The sequence below is a fragment of the Rhamphochromis sp. 'chilingali' genome (assembly GCF_963969265.1).
Source record: "Rhamphochromis sp. 'chilingali' genome assembly, chromosome: 17".
In the NCBI taxonomy this organism is placed as follows: Eukaryota; Metazoa; Chordata; class Actinopteri; order Cichliformes; family Cichlidae; genus Rhamphochromis; species Rhamphochromis sp. 'chilingali'.
Genome location: NC_137944.1, coordinates 7,003,318 through 7,016,525, shown reverse-complemented (window position 1 = coordinate 7,016,525; position 13,208 = coordinate 7,003,318). Strand labels below are relative to the sequence as shown.

The window sequence follows — 13,208 nt, the reverse complement described above, 5'->3', positions numbered from 1 at the left end:
ACAATCCTCGAAATCGTTCCACCAATAATGAAAAAACACTTTAGACCCGATCCTGTCCTGAAATACACCACCTCACCAACATGTGAGTTTTTTTAGGGAAGTAAGGCACATGTTTGGGGGGCAAAAATTAAAATAATATACTTGGAGTGAGATGGGGAAAAATATTAATTAATGTATTGATTGCCCATTTCACTTTTTTCATAATGGACAGAATAAAAAAACACATTCCATCTTTCTATGAATTTGTTTTCTAAGAATTTTATAAACCAGCACAGTTCTTTTATTCATTAGTTCATTACCATTTTGTTGCTGTCAGTACTCCATTACTAGTACTGCAACTCTAGTATCAATGCACAACCTCTGTTGAGCACATCAGTTGTAGAAGATAATCTTTGATGACCACTGGCAGTAGCTAAGTCCTTAACTCACCTTTTTAATTGTTGTTGTAACTTTTGGGAATCAGAAGCTGATCTCACTGTAGTCCCACCTCTAGGTTCTAATTCGTGTGTCCTTGAATACTTTTAAACTTCTATGTGTTTTTCCAGCAGGAGGCTCTTTGAGTCGACCAGCAGAGAGCACAGAACAAACAGGGACGCTTGGTGTCGATGAGCAAAATAATGGCCTCAGGAAAAGGGCAAAGGACAATAATGTTTCCAGAAAGGAAGAGTCCATAGCACCTCAGTCTTCTCAGGACATGCCATCAAAAGAACGGACACACCCGACAGCGGATGAGGACGAATCGGGACAAAATAAAGGTTCAGAGACTGAAACAAAACCTGTGGAAGAATCCAAGGACACCCAGAGAGATGAGATTACAAATGTTAAGGAAGACGATACAAATGGGACGCGAGAGGACAAGGAAGGTGCAAACTCATCGGCACCAAGACATGAGTCCAATAACCTAGACTTTGACCTTTCCAGTGACAGTGACAGTGACTCCATTACAGAAAAGCCCCCCTCATCAGAGAGTGACGGTGAAAGTAGGTCTGGCCAGACAAAGGAATCTGGTCAGGAAGGAACCACGCAAGAACCTGCTTGTAAGGATGGGGCAAAGGAAGAGGACAGTAAAGGCAGAGCTGAAGGTGAAAGCAGCTCTGACTCACCAGAGCCTTCAGTTCTTCTGCCTGACCCCGAGCTCGGAAATGGCTGCTCAGATAGGAGAGAGCCAGAAACAGAGTCCCAGAATAGTGAACAGTCTGGTGTTACCATGGGCGAGGAGCTGCTGGATCAGAGTATGGAAGATGACGAGGAAGAGGAGGAAGAAGCTGATAATGACCAGGACGATCATCTCATCTATTTAGAGGAGGTGCTTGAAAGGATCCATGCAGAGTATTACGCCCGCTATGAGGCATACTTGAGGAAGGAGGCTTCTGAAATTCCGGACATTCGGAAGATCGTCCCAGAGCTGAAAAGCAAGACACTGGAGGGGACGACGATAGTATTCAGTGGTCTGTACCCCACTAACTACCCCATGGAAAGAACCCGTGAGTACTATCATGCCAAAGCGCTGGGGGCCAAGATCAGCAAGAATCAGATTCTCAGTGCACAAAATCCCAATCGGACAACACATCTCATCGCAGCAAGAGCCGGTATGTACAGATGCGTGCTAGTTAAAGTATAGTGTATAGGCTTTGCTGGTACTGAGTGGTGATGTCGCAAGTTACATGTACTGTATTAAAAGATGGATGAAGCCATAAGCGTGAAGCAGAGATCCCTTAAACCTGGGACGCATAATGGACAACAGGGGGCAATCTCATTCTCAGTTGATTTATTCCTTTAAGGAATATTTAATTAATGATGGAGTGATTATGTATATAATCACTAGTTTCAACCCTACTTCTTAATAGTTGTGCATAGTGTTCTCAGCTTTAGTTAAATCTGACAATTCAGTTTTTATGGGTTTATTTTCAAGCGTTTCCAAAAGAGTGGATTTCAAGTGCTGAACGCCTGCTACCTTTCACTCTTTTTCTGACCTGTTATTTAGCAAGATATAGTTAGTGATTTTCTTTAAGGTAACAATATGCTGGAACTGTGTGATTAATGCAAATTATGGTTTGCTAATGGTGACATTTGGTGAATGGTGAATTTAAGAAAGCTCACGTAAGGCTTGTTTAAATGTCACTGAATAAAGTGTCATTAGAGTTGATGTATCGTAGAGGTCAGGCATACAGTTAAGCAGTGCGCTGGTGTGACGAGTTCTGGTTAAACTTACGAACATGGTTTAGTTCTTTGCATCAGTACCAATGAAGCTGCAGCAGCATGCTCTGTTTGCCGAAACAGAAACTCAGTAAGGTGGTTATCAGTGAGATTAGATTACACTGACATGCATATGAGCATGCATGCAAGAATGCAGCATCAACGAAAACTAACATTTAGAGATGTAATTGTAAATACAATGAATGACTAATGGAGGAAAAATGTATTGTCATAGCTATACAGCTTTTCTTTATGGAAGAAAGTGTTTCCCCAGGAATGAAGTGCATACGTGAATAGATATGAAAGTTTGTTTTAATGTTGTGCTAAAAATAAAAACATACAGATTTAAGTAACATTACTTGAGTGAAATGAAATGAATGAAGTGAAATTCATACACTTTGTTTTTTTCTAATTAGACCTACTGAAGTGAAAGAAACATGTTTTTATGTCAGAGTCCCTTTACCCAGCTTGGAAATTGTAGATTCACGGCTTCCATTGCCACCAATCAAGTTTACCATGTGAATAGAAGCATAGGAAGTGGCACTGTTAACCTGGGATGCAGTCCTGCTGAGAGCAGCACTTGGCAATCAGTCACCTCATACATCACCAGGATAGCCTGAGATGGAATATATGCAGTAGGATACTTAACTGGAAATAACTTCTGAAAATGCCTGTTACGTTGGCTGAACAGCAAAGTGGGCAGCCATGACACACATCCTACGAGGGTTAGTGATTAAATAATCATAGCTTTAACATCTATGCCCACTTAACGACATGGGGTACAGCAGGAAGCTGTTTATGTCCCCCACGTTCTCCTCCATTAAACCTGTCCATCAAGACTCTGTTCTTTGATGGGCCCCTAACACAAACACATACAAACTCGGAGTTAAGTTTTATTTTTGCTGTTAAAGCTGTTAAGGGTATATGGTATCAGAAAAATTAAACTGTCAGATCAATCATTTTAAAAGTTCATTTTGAGTCAAAAAAAAATAGCCACGTGGATTTGAAGTGGCCATGGCAACTGTGACTATAATCCTGGCAGTCTCTGCCATTCCAGCTTTGCTCTAGACGCAAATATCTCAACAGCTACTGATAGACTGTAATAATTTTTTTCAAACATTAATGGTCATCAAAAGTGAATTCTAATGCATAAATCTGCGTGTCAGTCATATTGGTTTATAAACAAAAACTCAGCTGTACTTGTTTAGTTGCTCATCATAGCTCCATATTGTTATTCTTCTTCTACTTAGCGTAGCTTTGCTGATTCACAGTTTAAATTATAAGAGATATTTATCTTAGCCTGAGCTTTGTTATACCTTTCTTTTTACAACCTCCATATTTGTTGATGATGACTAGATTTAGACATTACAGATTTGAATTCATCACTCAGTAAGACCTGCTGTGGTTGATTTTCAGTAAAGATCAAGTGTAATTTTTCATACCTCAGCCTTTTTTTCCTATTTCATCTCCTTAAGAATGGCTTCTTGAAAGCCATCTTTCCACTGAGAGCATTTTTTGGCTGTTTGACATTGGACATTTAAATTGTAGAGATTAGTTTGTTTTGATACATCTTACTTTTGTAGCTATCAAATAGTAGTATGTTGACCAGGATGTAAATAGATCTGGCAAAATACAGCTGAACTGCAGCTTTGCTCACTTTGCTCAAGCATTCAGCTTGTACATCAAGTACAAGTTTCTGCACTCAGTAATTCAGTCTGATGTCTTTGTGTCTGTAGTGTTATTCAGCACTTTATCAAATAAAACCTGACTTTTAGGAGTTGGATTATGCCCAGATTTGGCAGGGAAAAAAAGAAAAATGAATGGATGTTGACCCCGGTGGTTCCAAGAGATAGATCCTTTGTTATCTTTCAAAAAATATTGGCCAGGTAATTATTTTCTGCTTTCCAGTAGGGAAAGTGGGATCATCTATCTGAATTATTCAGCAGACGCAGAGTGAGTGCGTGTTTGGTAATGGCTTTCGATTGTAAGGTCAAAACTCGCTCGCATTCTCTTCCATCTCTGTCATCCAGGCACCGAGAAGGTCCGTCAGGCACAAGGTTGCAAGCACCTCCACGTTGTCAACCCAGACTGGCTCTGGAGTTGTCTAGAACGGTGGGAGAGGGTGGAGGAGCAGCTCTACCCACTGAAGGAGGATTACTCTAAGACAGCACGGTGAGGGCGTTGTGATCTTATGGAAACCAGCCAATTGATGATTTAAAGCATACTAACTGCAGAAGCCCAAAACTTCACTGACTATTTTTCTTTTTCCTTTTTATTTTTGGTCTGATTAAAGGAGCAACAGTCCAGCACTTCTCCCTGACAATCAGGGCTCCCTGCAGAAACCTATTTTCCACCCAGCACCCATCCACCCGAGAACTCCATCTGCATCTCCAGAGGTTCGCACATATGACTCCATCACAGGGAAACTGATTCGCAGGGGCCCTGCAGTGTCCCGTCCATCAGCCTACCTCCACACGGCAGGATCTTTGTTGCTCTCTGATCCCAGAGAGCAGTCTGGTCTCAGGTACTGCAGGACTTTACTGTGAAATAAACAATATTTTGTGAGGGATCATGGGGGATCATACACCATGTATGATGCATCATGTAATATACCGAATTACACAACCTCAATGCAACAACATTGCACCAGTTTAATAGAGCGTGGAGCACTTCTATCAAAGTATTAATAATCATATCATTACATTTTAAATATGTTGGTTTTCCATTTCTATAATACTGCCATAAACTAGTGCTGAACTCTGAAGCGTCTTATGAAAGTACCTACAGTTTCAGAAAAGTGGCTCAGTGTTTCCACATTAAGCCAGTCTGCTTAAAGACAACTCTTTTATATTAGATCTTCAGTGTACTCCTTTGACTCCTGACTCTCATTTAATCTTTACCTTCTTTGTAAACCAAAGCAGCTGCCAGTGTAGTGATAGTCTACTACATGAATTACCCCCGTTGGAGATGTATAGCTTCCTTAGCCATCAACTGAGGAATAATAAAAAGGCTCCAACACCCTGTTATTGTGTGGACTGATGGTCTTTGATGGTCAGGGATATCATCAGCCACAGAGGCTTCACCTCCCAGACAACTCTCCCACCTTGTATTGTTTACATTTTTGAATTCAGGGCAGTCAGATGTTTTCTCCCTATGCAGTGATCAGAATTGCCAGTCGCGTCCTTGTTTGACAGCAATAATGTGGCAGGTGAAAGGATGGCTTCACAGTTCACCTCTGATCTGTCACTCTGTCATTCATCAGTCACCAACATTGCCAGTTTGTCATTGGGATGCCACATGCAGACGCTGACCTGCATGCTTTATAATAACGCCAGAAAATTACAGACTCCAACTTTTAATAGCAGCTCAAAGTGTTTTTAAGTTGAATATATCTGTGATCATACTCTGTAATTAATCATCTAAAGCGGAAAATTGGCTCATTTTATTCATAGATTAGAGGCACTATGGAGTTTTCAGGAAGTTGCATAACCTTGGATTGAATCATCAAAGAAGATCTGCTCAATTAAGCACTGCCAAGAGGAACCGTAGAAAAGTTTGTCTTCCCATTTGCATCTACTGGGCCCTCGTTACAGAGAAGAAAGCCTATCTGTGTGTTTTGTGACTGGTCTACTCCCTTTTACCGCCTACACCTACTTGTCTATGAGCTGATTATGTACAGTGTTTGCAACCTAATTCTGGTGCCTGACATTTCCTGTAAATATCACTATAACATATACAGCATCAAGAATAAAATGAGAAAAATATGACAGAAAAATGATAATGATACTCTTTGTTTTTTTTATTCATCCTTGTGCCTGGAAGGTGATTCGTTTGGTTCGGTTTGTTTTTCTCTTATCTAAATTTTGAAAATCTTTGTGTTAATCTGCATCTTTATAGAAATGAGAAAAAGTGTCATCGTCTCAATGTTCTAAAAGAAATGTCACAAACTAATCCCGATGTAGATATCCTCTCTAATCCAATTTTTATTTTTATTTTTTTGAAGAGACCTTCCCTGACTTTGTTGGTTGCCTCCAAAGCACATGGAATAACTTCAGTGTGAAGGATGCTCGATGAATTGTCTGTGAAAATCCAAAAGATGTGACAATGCTTCTTTTCAGTTCTCCCAATCAACAGTGAGAAACGCTAACAGCAGCTTAGAAATGGATGCCAGTAATCACAAACGTCAACAAGCAGCAAGCTCCCAGTGCAATAAAGACTCCAGCACTCACGTTGCACAAGGCCAAAAAAGACATTTTAGCTTTGGCTTTCGATAGCCTCATTACTCAATGACATAGTCGCTATGGTTAACCAGCTAATTATTATGTAAGGCATCAAACAAATTCATTGAGTGAGCAGGTAACCTGACATCACATTTGCAAGAAATAGAAATATATTTTACCCCTCAGGATAACAGTATGTTGGACTTGAGCAGGGCATTCTGTGAAGGGTCAGTTGGGTTTTCAGGATCAAATCCAGCCTGGAGCTGTGTTTCTGATGTTTAGGCTGATGTTAGCTTGTTTGCTAAAACGGACAAACTACAAGTGATTTCCCTAAAACATTTAGTTGAATAGATAAGGTCAGCTAAATCATCCAATTTCATGTGCTGGTCTAGTAACTTAGGTGGCTGTTTTGCAAATAAGGAATTGGGGAACTAACCATTGCCAAATTTGTGCAGCATACCTACGTTATACCCAGCTGAACAACGATACCTTACTTCCTGACATTATGGCAGTATGAGTGGAAAAGCTAGCTTGCATGGTTATTATGATAGTATAATATCAAACTGCAGATTTTTTGAAACAAGTAAATTTGTTAAAGTGACAAAGCAATTATGTAACTAACATTTTGCTGCAGTAATAACAAACATGGAGGTAGTTAGCCAGCTCACTGTAACATCACACCTGACCCAAGCATATAGTGTATACACTGGTCTCTGGGCAGGCAGGTGCATCTATAAAAACATAAAGTAGTGAAATATAATAGAACATAACAGTGTTGTGTATTTCTCATTAATATTCAGGCCATTGTACACTTTCATGTGACATCTGAGCAGCACAGCATTTAAAGACCACAGATGCCATTAAAAACTGTTTTTCTGATGTAGTACCCACTACCAATTTCAGAATAAAATGTAGCTACCACATTTGGACAAAGTTATTTGTATTTTCAGTGTTTCACGTTTGTTTTATACTTGTGTACCCTAGGGGAACCTCACAGAGTCAGCAAGACGAGGGAGTAGAGTCCGGCCAAGATGATGAGCAGCCTGGACCATCTCGGCGGAAACGACAGCCAAGCATGTCAGAAACAATGCCGCTATACACTCTCTGCAAGGAGGACCTGGACAGCATGGACAAAGAGGTAAGGACGGACGAAACTTTCGTTCAGCATTCGACCTGGTGGCGTTTGAGCTAGACTAGGGAGTCTACAGAAATCTGTCATGTTTAATGAGTCTGTTACACACATTCAAAATAGGCTTGTGCCATTTTGCGCCAACAGTGACAGACACTGTGAAAAGGGAAAGTTCTCTGTACAAGGAATGAGGCAATTAAATGGTTTCATTTCAGCAGTGACTGTGAAATAAATTTCCATACCATACTCACAGCAGGCATCTACCTGCAGTGTTATTGCTTTGCATTGGATGTAGGAATGGAAATCAGAAACTGGTTCTCCAGATCTAATCCAGCAAAACACGTATGCCTCTGAGCTCATTAGTTCTTTTGATAATGTCACCATATTTGTCAGACAGTTATGCACTGCAAAGGAGGGACATCAATTTAGAAGTGGAAATGCTGCACATATTTCAGCCCTTTCCTGCTGTGTTCAAATGCATAGACAGGGAAACATTTGCAAAAGTTGCAAAATTTGCAAATTTAACAAAAGTTAAATGTTATCAAATGGTAAATATAATGGAACCTTTCACAGCAGTCAAAACGTCAGGAGCACATCCTTAAACCTTTCATCTGATATTCAAATCTTTCCACAGACTATTACTTCTGTCTGCTTACTGCATTTTGTAGTTTTGGCCTCACGAGGCAGGTGAAGTGATTACTAATGTCAGGGAGCTCAGCTCCCTCTTTGGTAATACTCTATAATGGAATTCTGAATTCTTCTAATGCTTCAGCAGGGGGGAAAGTGCAGAGCAGATCCTTGAGATCTGCCAAGAGCCTCTCGGTGGGCGATTATTCTAGTGAAAGAGCTATGTGGCTTGTTCACATGGGGTATGACAAGCCACGTTTGAAGTGAGGTCAGTGGTGGATTATTGCGATTATTTTCTTTATCCTCTCCAGGATACTTGAGGGTGCATGGGAGTTTGCCCAACCAGTCTACATGTGTTTTGTGGACTTGGAGAAGGCATTCGACCGTGTCCCTCGGGGTGTCCTGTGGGAGGTGTTGCGGGAATATGGGGTGTCTGGCCCATTGCTACGGGCCATTCGATCCCTATACAACCGTTGCAAGAGCTTGGTTCGCATTGCCGGCAATAAGTCGGACTCGTTCCCGGTGGGTGATGGGCTTCGCCAGGGCTGCCCTTTGTCTCCAGTTCTGTTCATAATTTTTATGGACAGGATTTCTAGGCGCAGCCAAGTGGCGGAGGGCTTTCGCTTTGGTGGCCTCAGAATCTCATCTCTGATTTTTGCAGATGATGTGGTTCTGTTGGCTTCATCGGGTGAAGGCCTCCAGCTCGCACTGGAACGGTTCGCAGCCGAGTGTGAAGCAGCGGGAATGAGGATCAGCACCTCCAAATCTGAGGCCATGGTTCTCAGCCGGAAAAGGGTGGAGTGCCCACTCCGGGTCGGGGATGAGTTCCTGCCACAAGTGGAGGAGTTCAAGTATCTCGGGGTCTTGTTCGCGAGTGATGGGAGAAGGGAGCCGGAGATTGACAGACGGATTGGGGCTGCAGCTGCAGTAATGCGGACGCTGCACCGGTCCGTCGTGGTGAAGAGGGAGCTGAGTGTAAAAGCGAAGCTCTCAATTTACCGGTCGATCTACGTCCCTACCCTCACCTATGGCCACGAGCTGTGGGTAGTGACCGAAAGAACGAGATCGCGGATACAAGCGGCAGAAATGAGCTTCCTCCGAAGGGTGGCTGGCCTCTCCCTTAGAGATAGGGTGAGAAGTGCGGCCATCCGGGAGGGGCTCAGAGTAGAGCAGCTGCTGCTCCACATCGAAAGGAGCCAGCTGAGGTGGTTCGGGCATCTGACAAGGATGCCCCCTGGGCGCCTCCTGGGTGAGGTGTTCCAGGCATGTCCCACCGGGAGGAGGCCCCGGGGCAGACCCAGGACACGCTGGAGAGATTATATCTCTCGGCTGGCCTGGGAACGCCTTGGTATCCCCCCGGATAAGCTGGAGGAGGTGGCTGGGGAGAGGGAGGTCTGGGCCTCTTTGCTTAGGCTGCTGCCCCCGCGACCCGGCCCCGGACAAAGCGGATGAAGATGGATGGATGGATGGATTTTCTTTTGCATGTAATGATAATTTCTCACAGGAAAGCTGCATGGGTTACTGCTAGATTCATTTGTCCTTTGAATATGATTAAAGGGAAGTTAAAAGTAAGAATTCTGGAAAAAAATAAAGCAACCTTTTGTATTTCTTTGTAGTTAATATATACTGCATTCACCTTTAAGCTGCACCATGAACATTTTTTAATTAAAAATTGCAAAAATGGAATGTGTCGCTAACATTGACAGTATGAAAGATGGATGTAGCTCACAACGTTTGGTTGTGAAGAAGCAAACGTGACGTCATAGTAAAACCTGACTGTGAAACTACACGCTCATTGGTGTGTGGTTGACAAGTCGTTAACTAATTATCCTGTGGTTTCATAACACAGGTAATCCGCGTTTTTGAAAAGTAGTTGGAAAAAGATTTATAAAACAGATGTAATTTAATTTTTCTGCCATAAACGTGTCACAGCCTCAGCTATCGCCATCTGGTGGTCTTTGGGTAGAATGCAGGTTTTAGTCACTTTGGCCGCATTGGCTTTTTTCAGCCTGGAAGTTACTTTTGTGTTTTATACTATCTGTGATCTTTAGTAGTGGAAAAAAAATACTCAGGTACTCTTTACACTTTGTGGTCCCTTTTTGCACATTTCACAGACTCACTCTTATTTTACAGCCCACTAATGAACTGTTTTGGTTGACATTCATTAACCTTGCTTAAAAGTGCAGCATGCTTGTGTAGTTTATTGTTGTATATAAACATATTGGGGGAAAGGAATGTTTCCTTTGCCCATCCCATTGTTTTCAAGCAAATCTATTTATTTTAAAGGTGACTTTCATGGGCTAGTGAATGAATAAAGTAATGAGCAAAAGATTAATCTGGATTGAAAGCATTAAGACTTCTTATAATGAAACAATGAAGATTTTTGTACATGACATAATAGTTTTGTGGCTTTCAACCCTTAAAGTTTTAACTTGAGATCTGGGTATAGACCCTATAAGGAAATTGCACTTTTAGTTAGATGTAATTAAATGATATGGATGTCATTGTGATTGGTCATGCTTTAAACCACAAACTGTCTCCTGTTACTGGGATGCAAAATGATCTGCCTTGTTATTAACTCGATTGAATTCTGGGGTTAAGTAACTCCGTAGCTGCAGGCAACCACTCAGCCTGGGAACTGCTTTGCTTTGCCTTTTAGGAAACAGACTCCCCACTCCCCCTATTTTTTTTCTCCTACACTTCATGTGCTTATAGATCCTTAGCTGACTCACACATCTTCTATATATTGCTGACCTACACTACTGCTAAAACCAGCAGCTATTTAACATTTATTTGTTAAATTATATACATATGCTTCCATTGTGATGTATAGTTTGCAACTGCGTCTTATTGTTAAGACGTGGCCTGACTAGCTTGTGTTGGAATAGCAGATAACCCCCGTTGCTACTGTTAGCTAGCATGCTAATTAGTCCATCAGGCTTGCTTTTAGCATTGGCACTTAAGCTAGAAAAACATATGTATTTTTAATGTTCTGTGCCACTGGATGTCGCACAGCATTGCTTTTAAGGTTGTTTGATGGCTTAGAGTAAAACATAAATAGCCTAGTGATTCAGTTCATTTATATTATATTTTCTATTGTTTTGGATTTGGAAAGGCTAACAAAACAGACAACCCAGAGTTCTGCCTGAACACCCATCTTATACACGCATGCCATGAATCCCAAAGCTTGACAGGCTGTTCATGCCTGGGTTCAGTTGCTGAGCAGACAGCAACTGAGGACAGTCCAAAACAATAGAGGACAGTTGCTGTCTGGAAGAAGAATAAATAGATTGAAATTTGATTTTTTTTAAAAAATGTACATCTTTTCCCATTTTCTTTTTACCAGTAAGCACTAGGGATGGGTATCGTTTAGGTTTTATCTGATACAGTACCAAACCGGTACTTTTGAAACGGTGCCGGTGCTTAAACGGTGCTCGAACCGGTGCTTGAACCGGTGCTTAAAGAATGGAAAACACACACTTTGTCCAAAAACCTCTCATGTTTAGCTGTTTTTTTTGTAAAAAGATAACAATGTTAGCCTTTTCTGCAGCTATAGAGCATATATGGTATCACTCTTGGCTGGAAGCAGTGCTCAATCAATGGAAAAAACACCAATTTTGTCTAAAAACCTCTCATGTTTAGCTGTTTTTCACTTTTTCTTTGGTCATTTTAGCCTTTTTGGTCAGGGTGAAGGGAGTATCTGCCATCAAACAAGAAGACAGCCGCATGTAACTATGACGGTGTTTGCTAGTTCACCTTACGTGCATTAATGTAATAACGTGGCCAGGACTCGCCTCTTCGGGTTCTTGGGGGATGTTGCGAACTCCGGGTCCAATAACAGGCACCACACCCGCAGTAGATGTGCACGGTGTGAGGTCTCGCAGCAAGCTATCAAATACGGTGCATTTCTCAGCTTTTAAAAAAACGCTAACGCTGCGTCGCCAAATGTTTCATCAGATTCGAGGTGTTACCTCCTTTGCACAGTATCAGCTTAAAGCACTTGTTGCAGGCTGCTGAGTTTGCATCCTTTGCTGTGAAGTACAGCCAGACTTTTTATTCTGTAGCTCTGCTCTAAAAGAACGTACGTACCTGGGCCCGCCTACTATCCTCGGAAAGGTAAAATGGCTAGAATCCAAAGTGTATGACGTCTCAGGAAAAAAAGCACCAAAATGTGCGCTGCTTTTCGGTCTGGTTACCGTTTATGTCAGAACTGGTGCCATCATGGCACCGGATACCGGTACCCATCCCTAGTAAGCACACAAAACAAAGAGTTCATTGTACTAAAACCATTAATATTACTCAATATAATTCTTTCTGATAGAGGCATCTAATGGGTCCTTTTAGATGCTGTGGCTAAAGGAAAACAGACTGGATTTTAGAACCACTGCAGCCCAATGGAAACTGAACATTGTGGGTTTGTTATTAATCTGCAAATGGAGCAGTCAGTGGTTTGGTCAGAGCTTTGGTATAATTATGTCTGACCTGGTGTAATTAGACTGAAAAAATGGCTTTCATGTCTTTGAAATGCTGTTTTGAAACAGGGATGGTATGGTGCTTGAAAACCATGTATGTGTTCTAAGTATGAAATGATTGTCTTTCATTCATTGATGAACATGTAAGTAAATTAGCTTAACTGTTTTGTTAGACTGAGGTTTGGAAAATGTAGTTTGTTCAAATGTGGTAATTCTCACTGGTTCTACCTTGGTGAAATTATGAGCTCACATATCTCTGTAGGGATTGCTCTGATTATTCTAATTATTCATCCTCTGTGAACTCCTACAGATATAAGAGCTTTTTGCACTCTGTAATTGCTTTGTGTGAAGTAGGGGGCTGAACTACTGGAGGATAGAGCTGCCATCTCTCAATCTTCTGAAGTGTCAAAGCCTCATAGCTGCTCTCTTATAGATGGGGGGGATATATTTCGATGCCCAGGGGAAGCTTGAAAATCACACTTTCCCCACATTTCTGCCCTTAAAAAGAGAGTGCAAAGGAACGTTTGTCTTGTTAAACAGGATTTGGCAATGAATGCAAACCAG

The 13,208-nt window shown here is 41.6% G+C and overlaps 1 protein-coding gene across 2 annotated transcripts in view; it reads left to right on the top strand.

Annotated features, from left to right (window-relative positions):
* Window positions 1–13,208, top strand: part of ctdp1 (CTD (carboxy-terminal domain, RNA polymerase II, polypeptide A) phosphatase, subunit 1) — a 93,854-nt gene that overhangs the window by 13,231 nt on the left and 67,415 nt on the right. The window contains exons 8-11 of one of the 2 annotated variants that reach the window (XM_080862594.1): window positions 546–1,589; window positions 4,227–4,368; window positions 4,490–4,720; window positions 7,401–7,554. In XM_080862594.1, the coding sequence (XP_080718720.1) occupies window positions 546–1,589; window positions 4,227–4,368; window positions 4,490–4,720; window positions 7,401–7,554 (1,571 nt within the window). The remainder of the gene's footprint in view (window positions 1–545; window positions 1,590–4,226; window positions 4,369–4,489; window positions 4,721–7,400; window positions 7,555–13,208) is intronic. The other variant, XM_080862595.1, reaches the window with a different exon arrangement.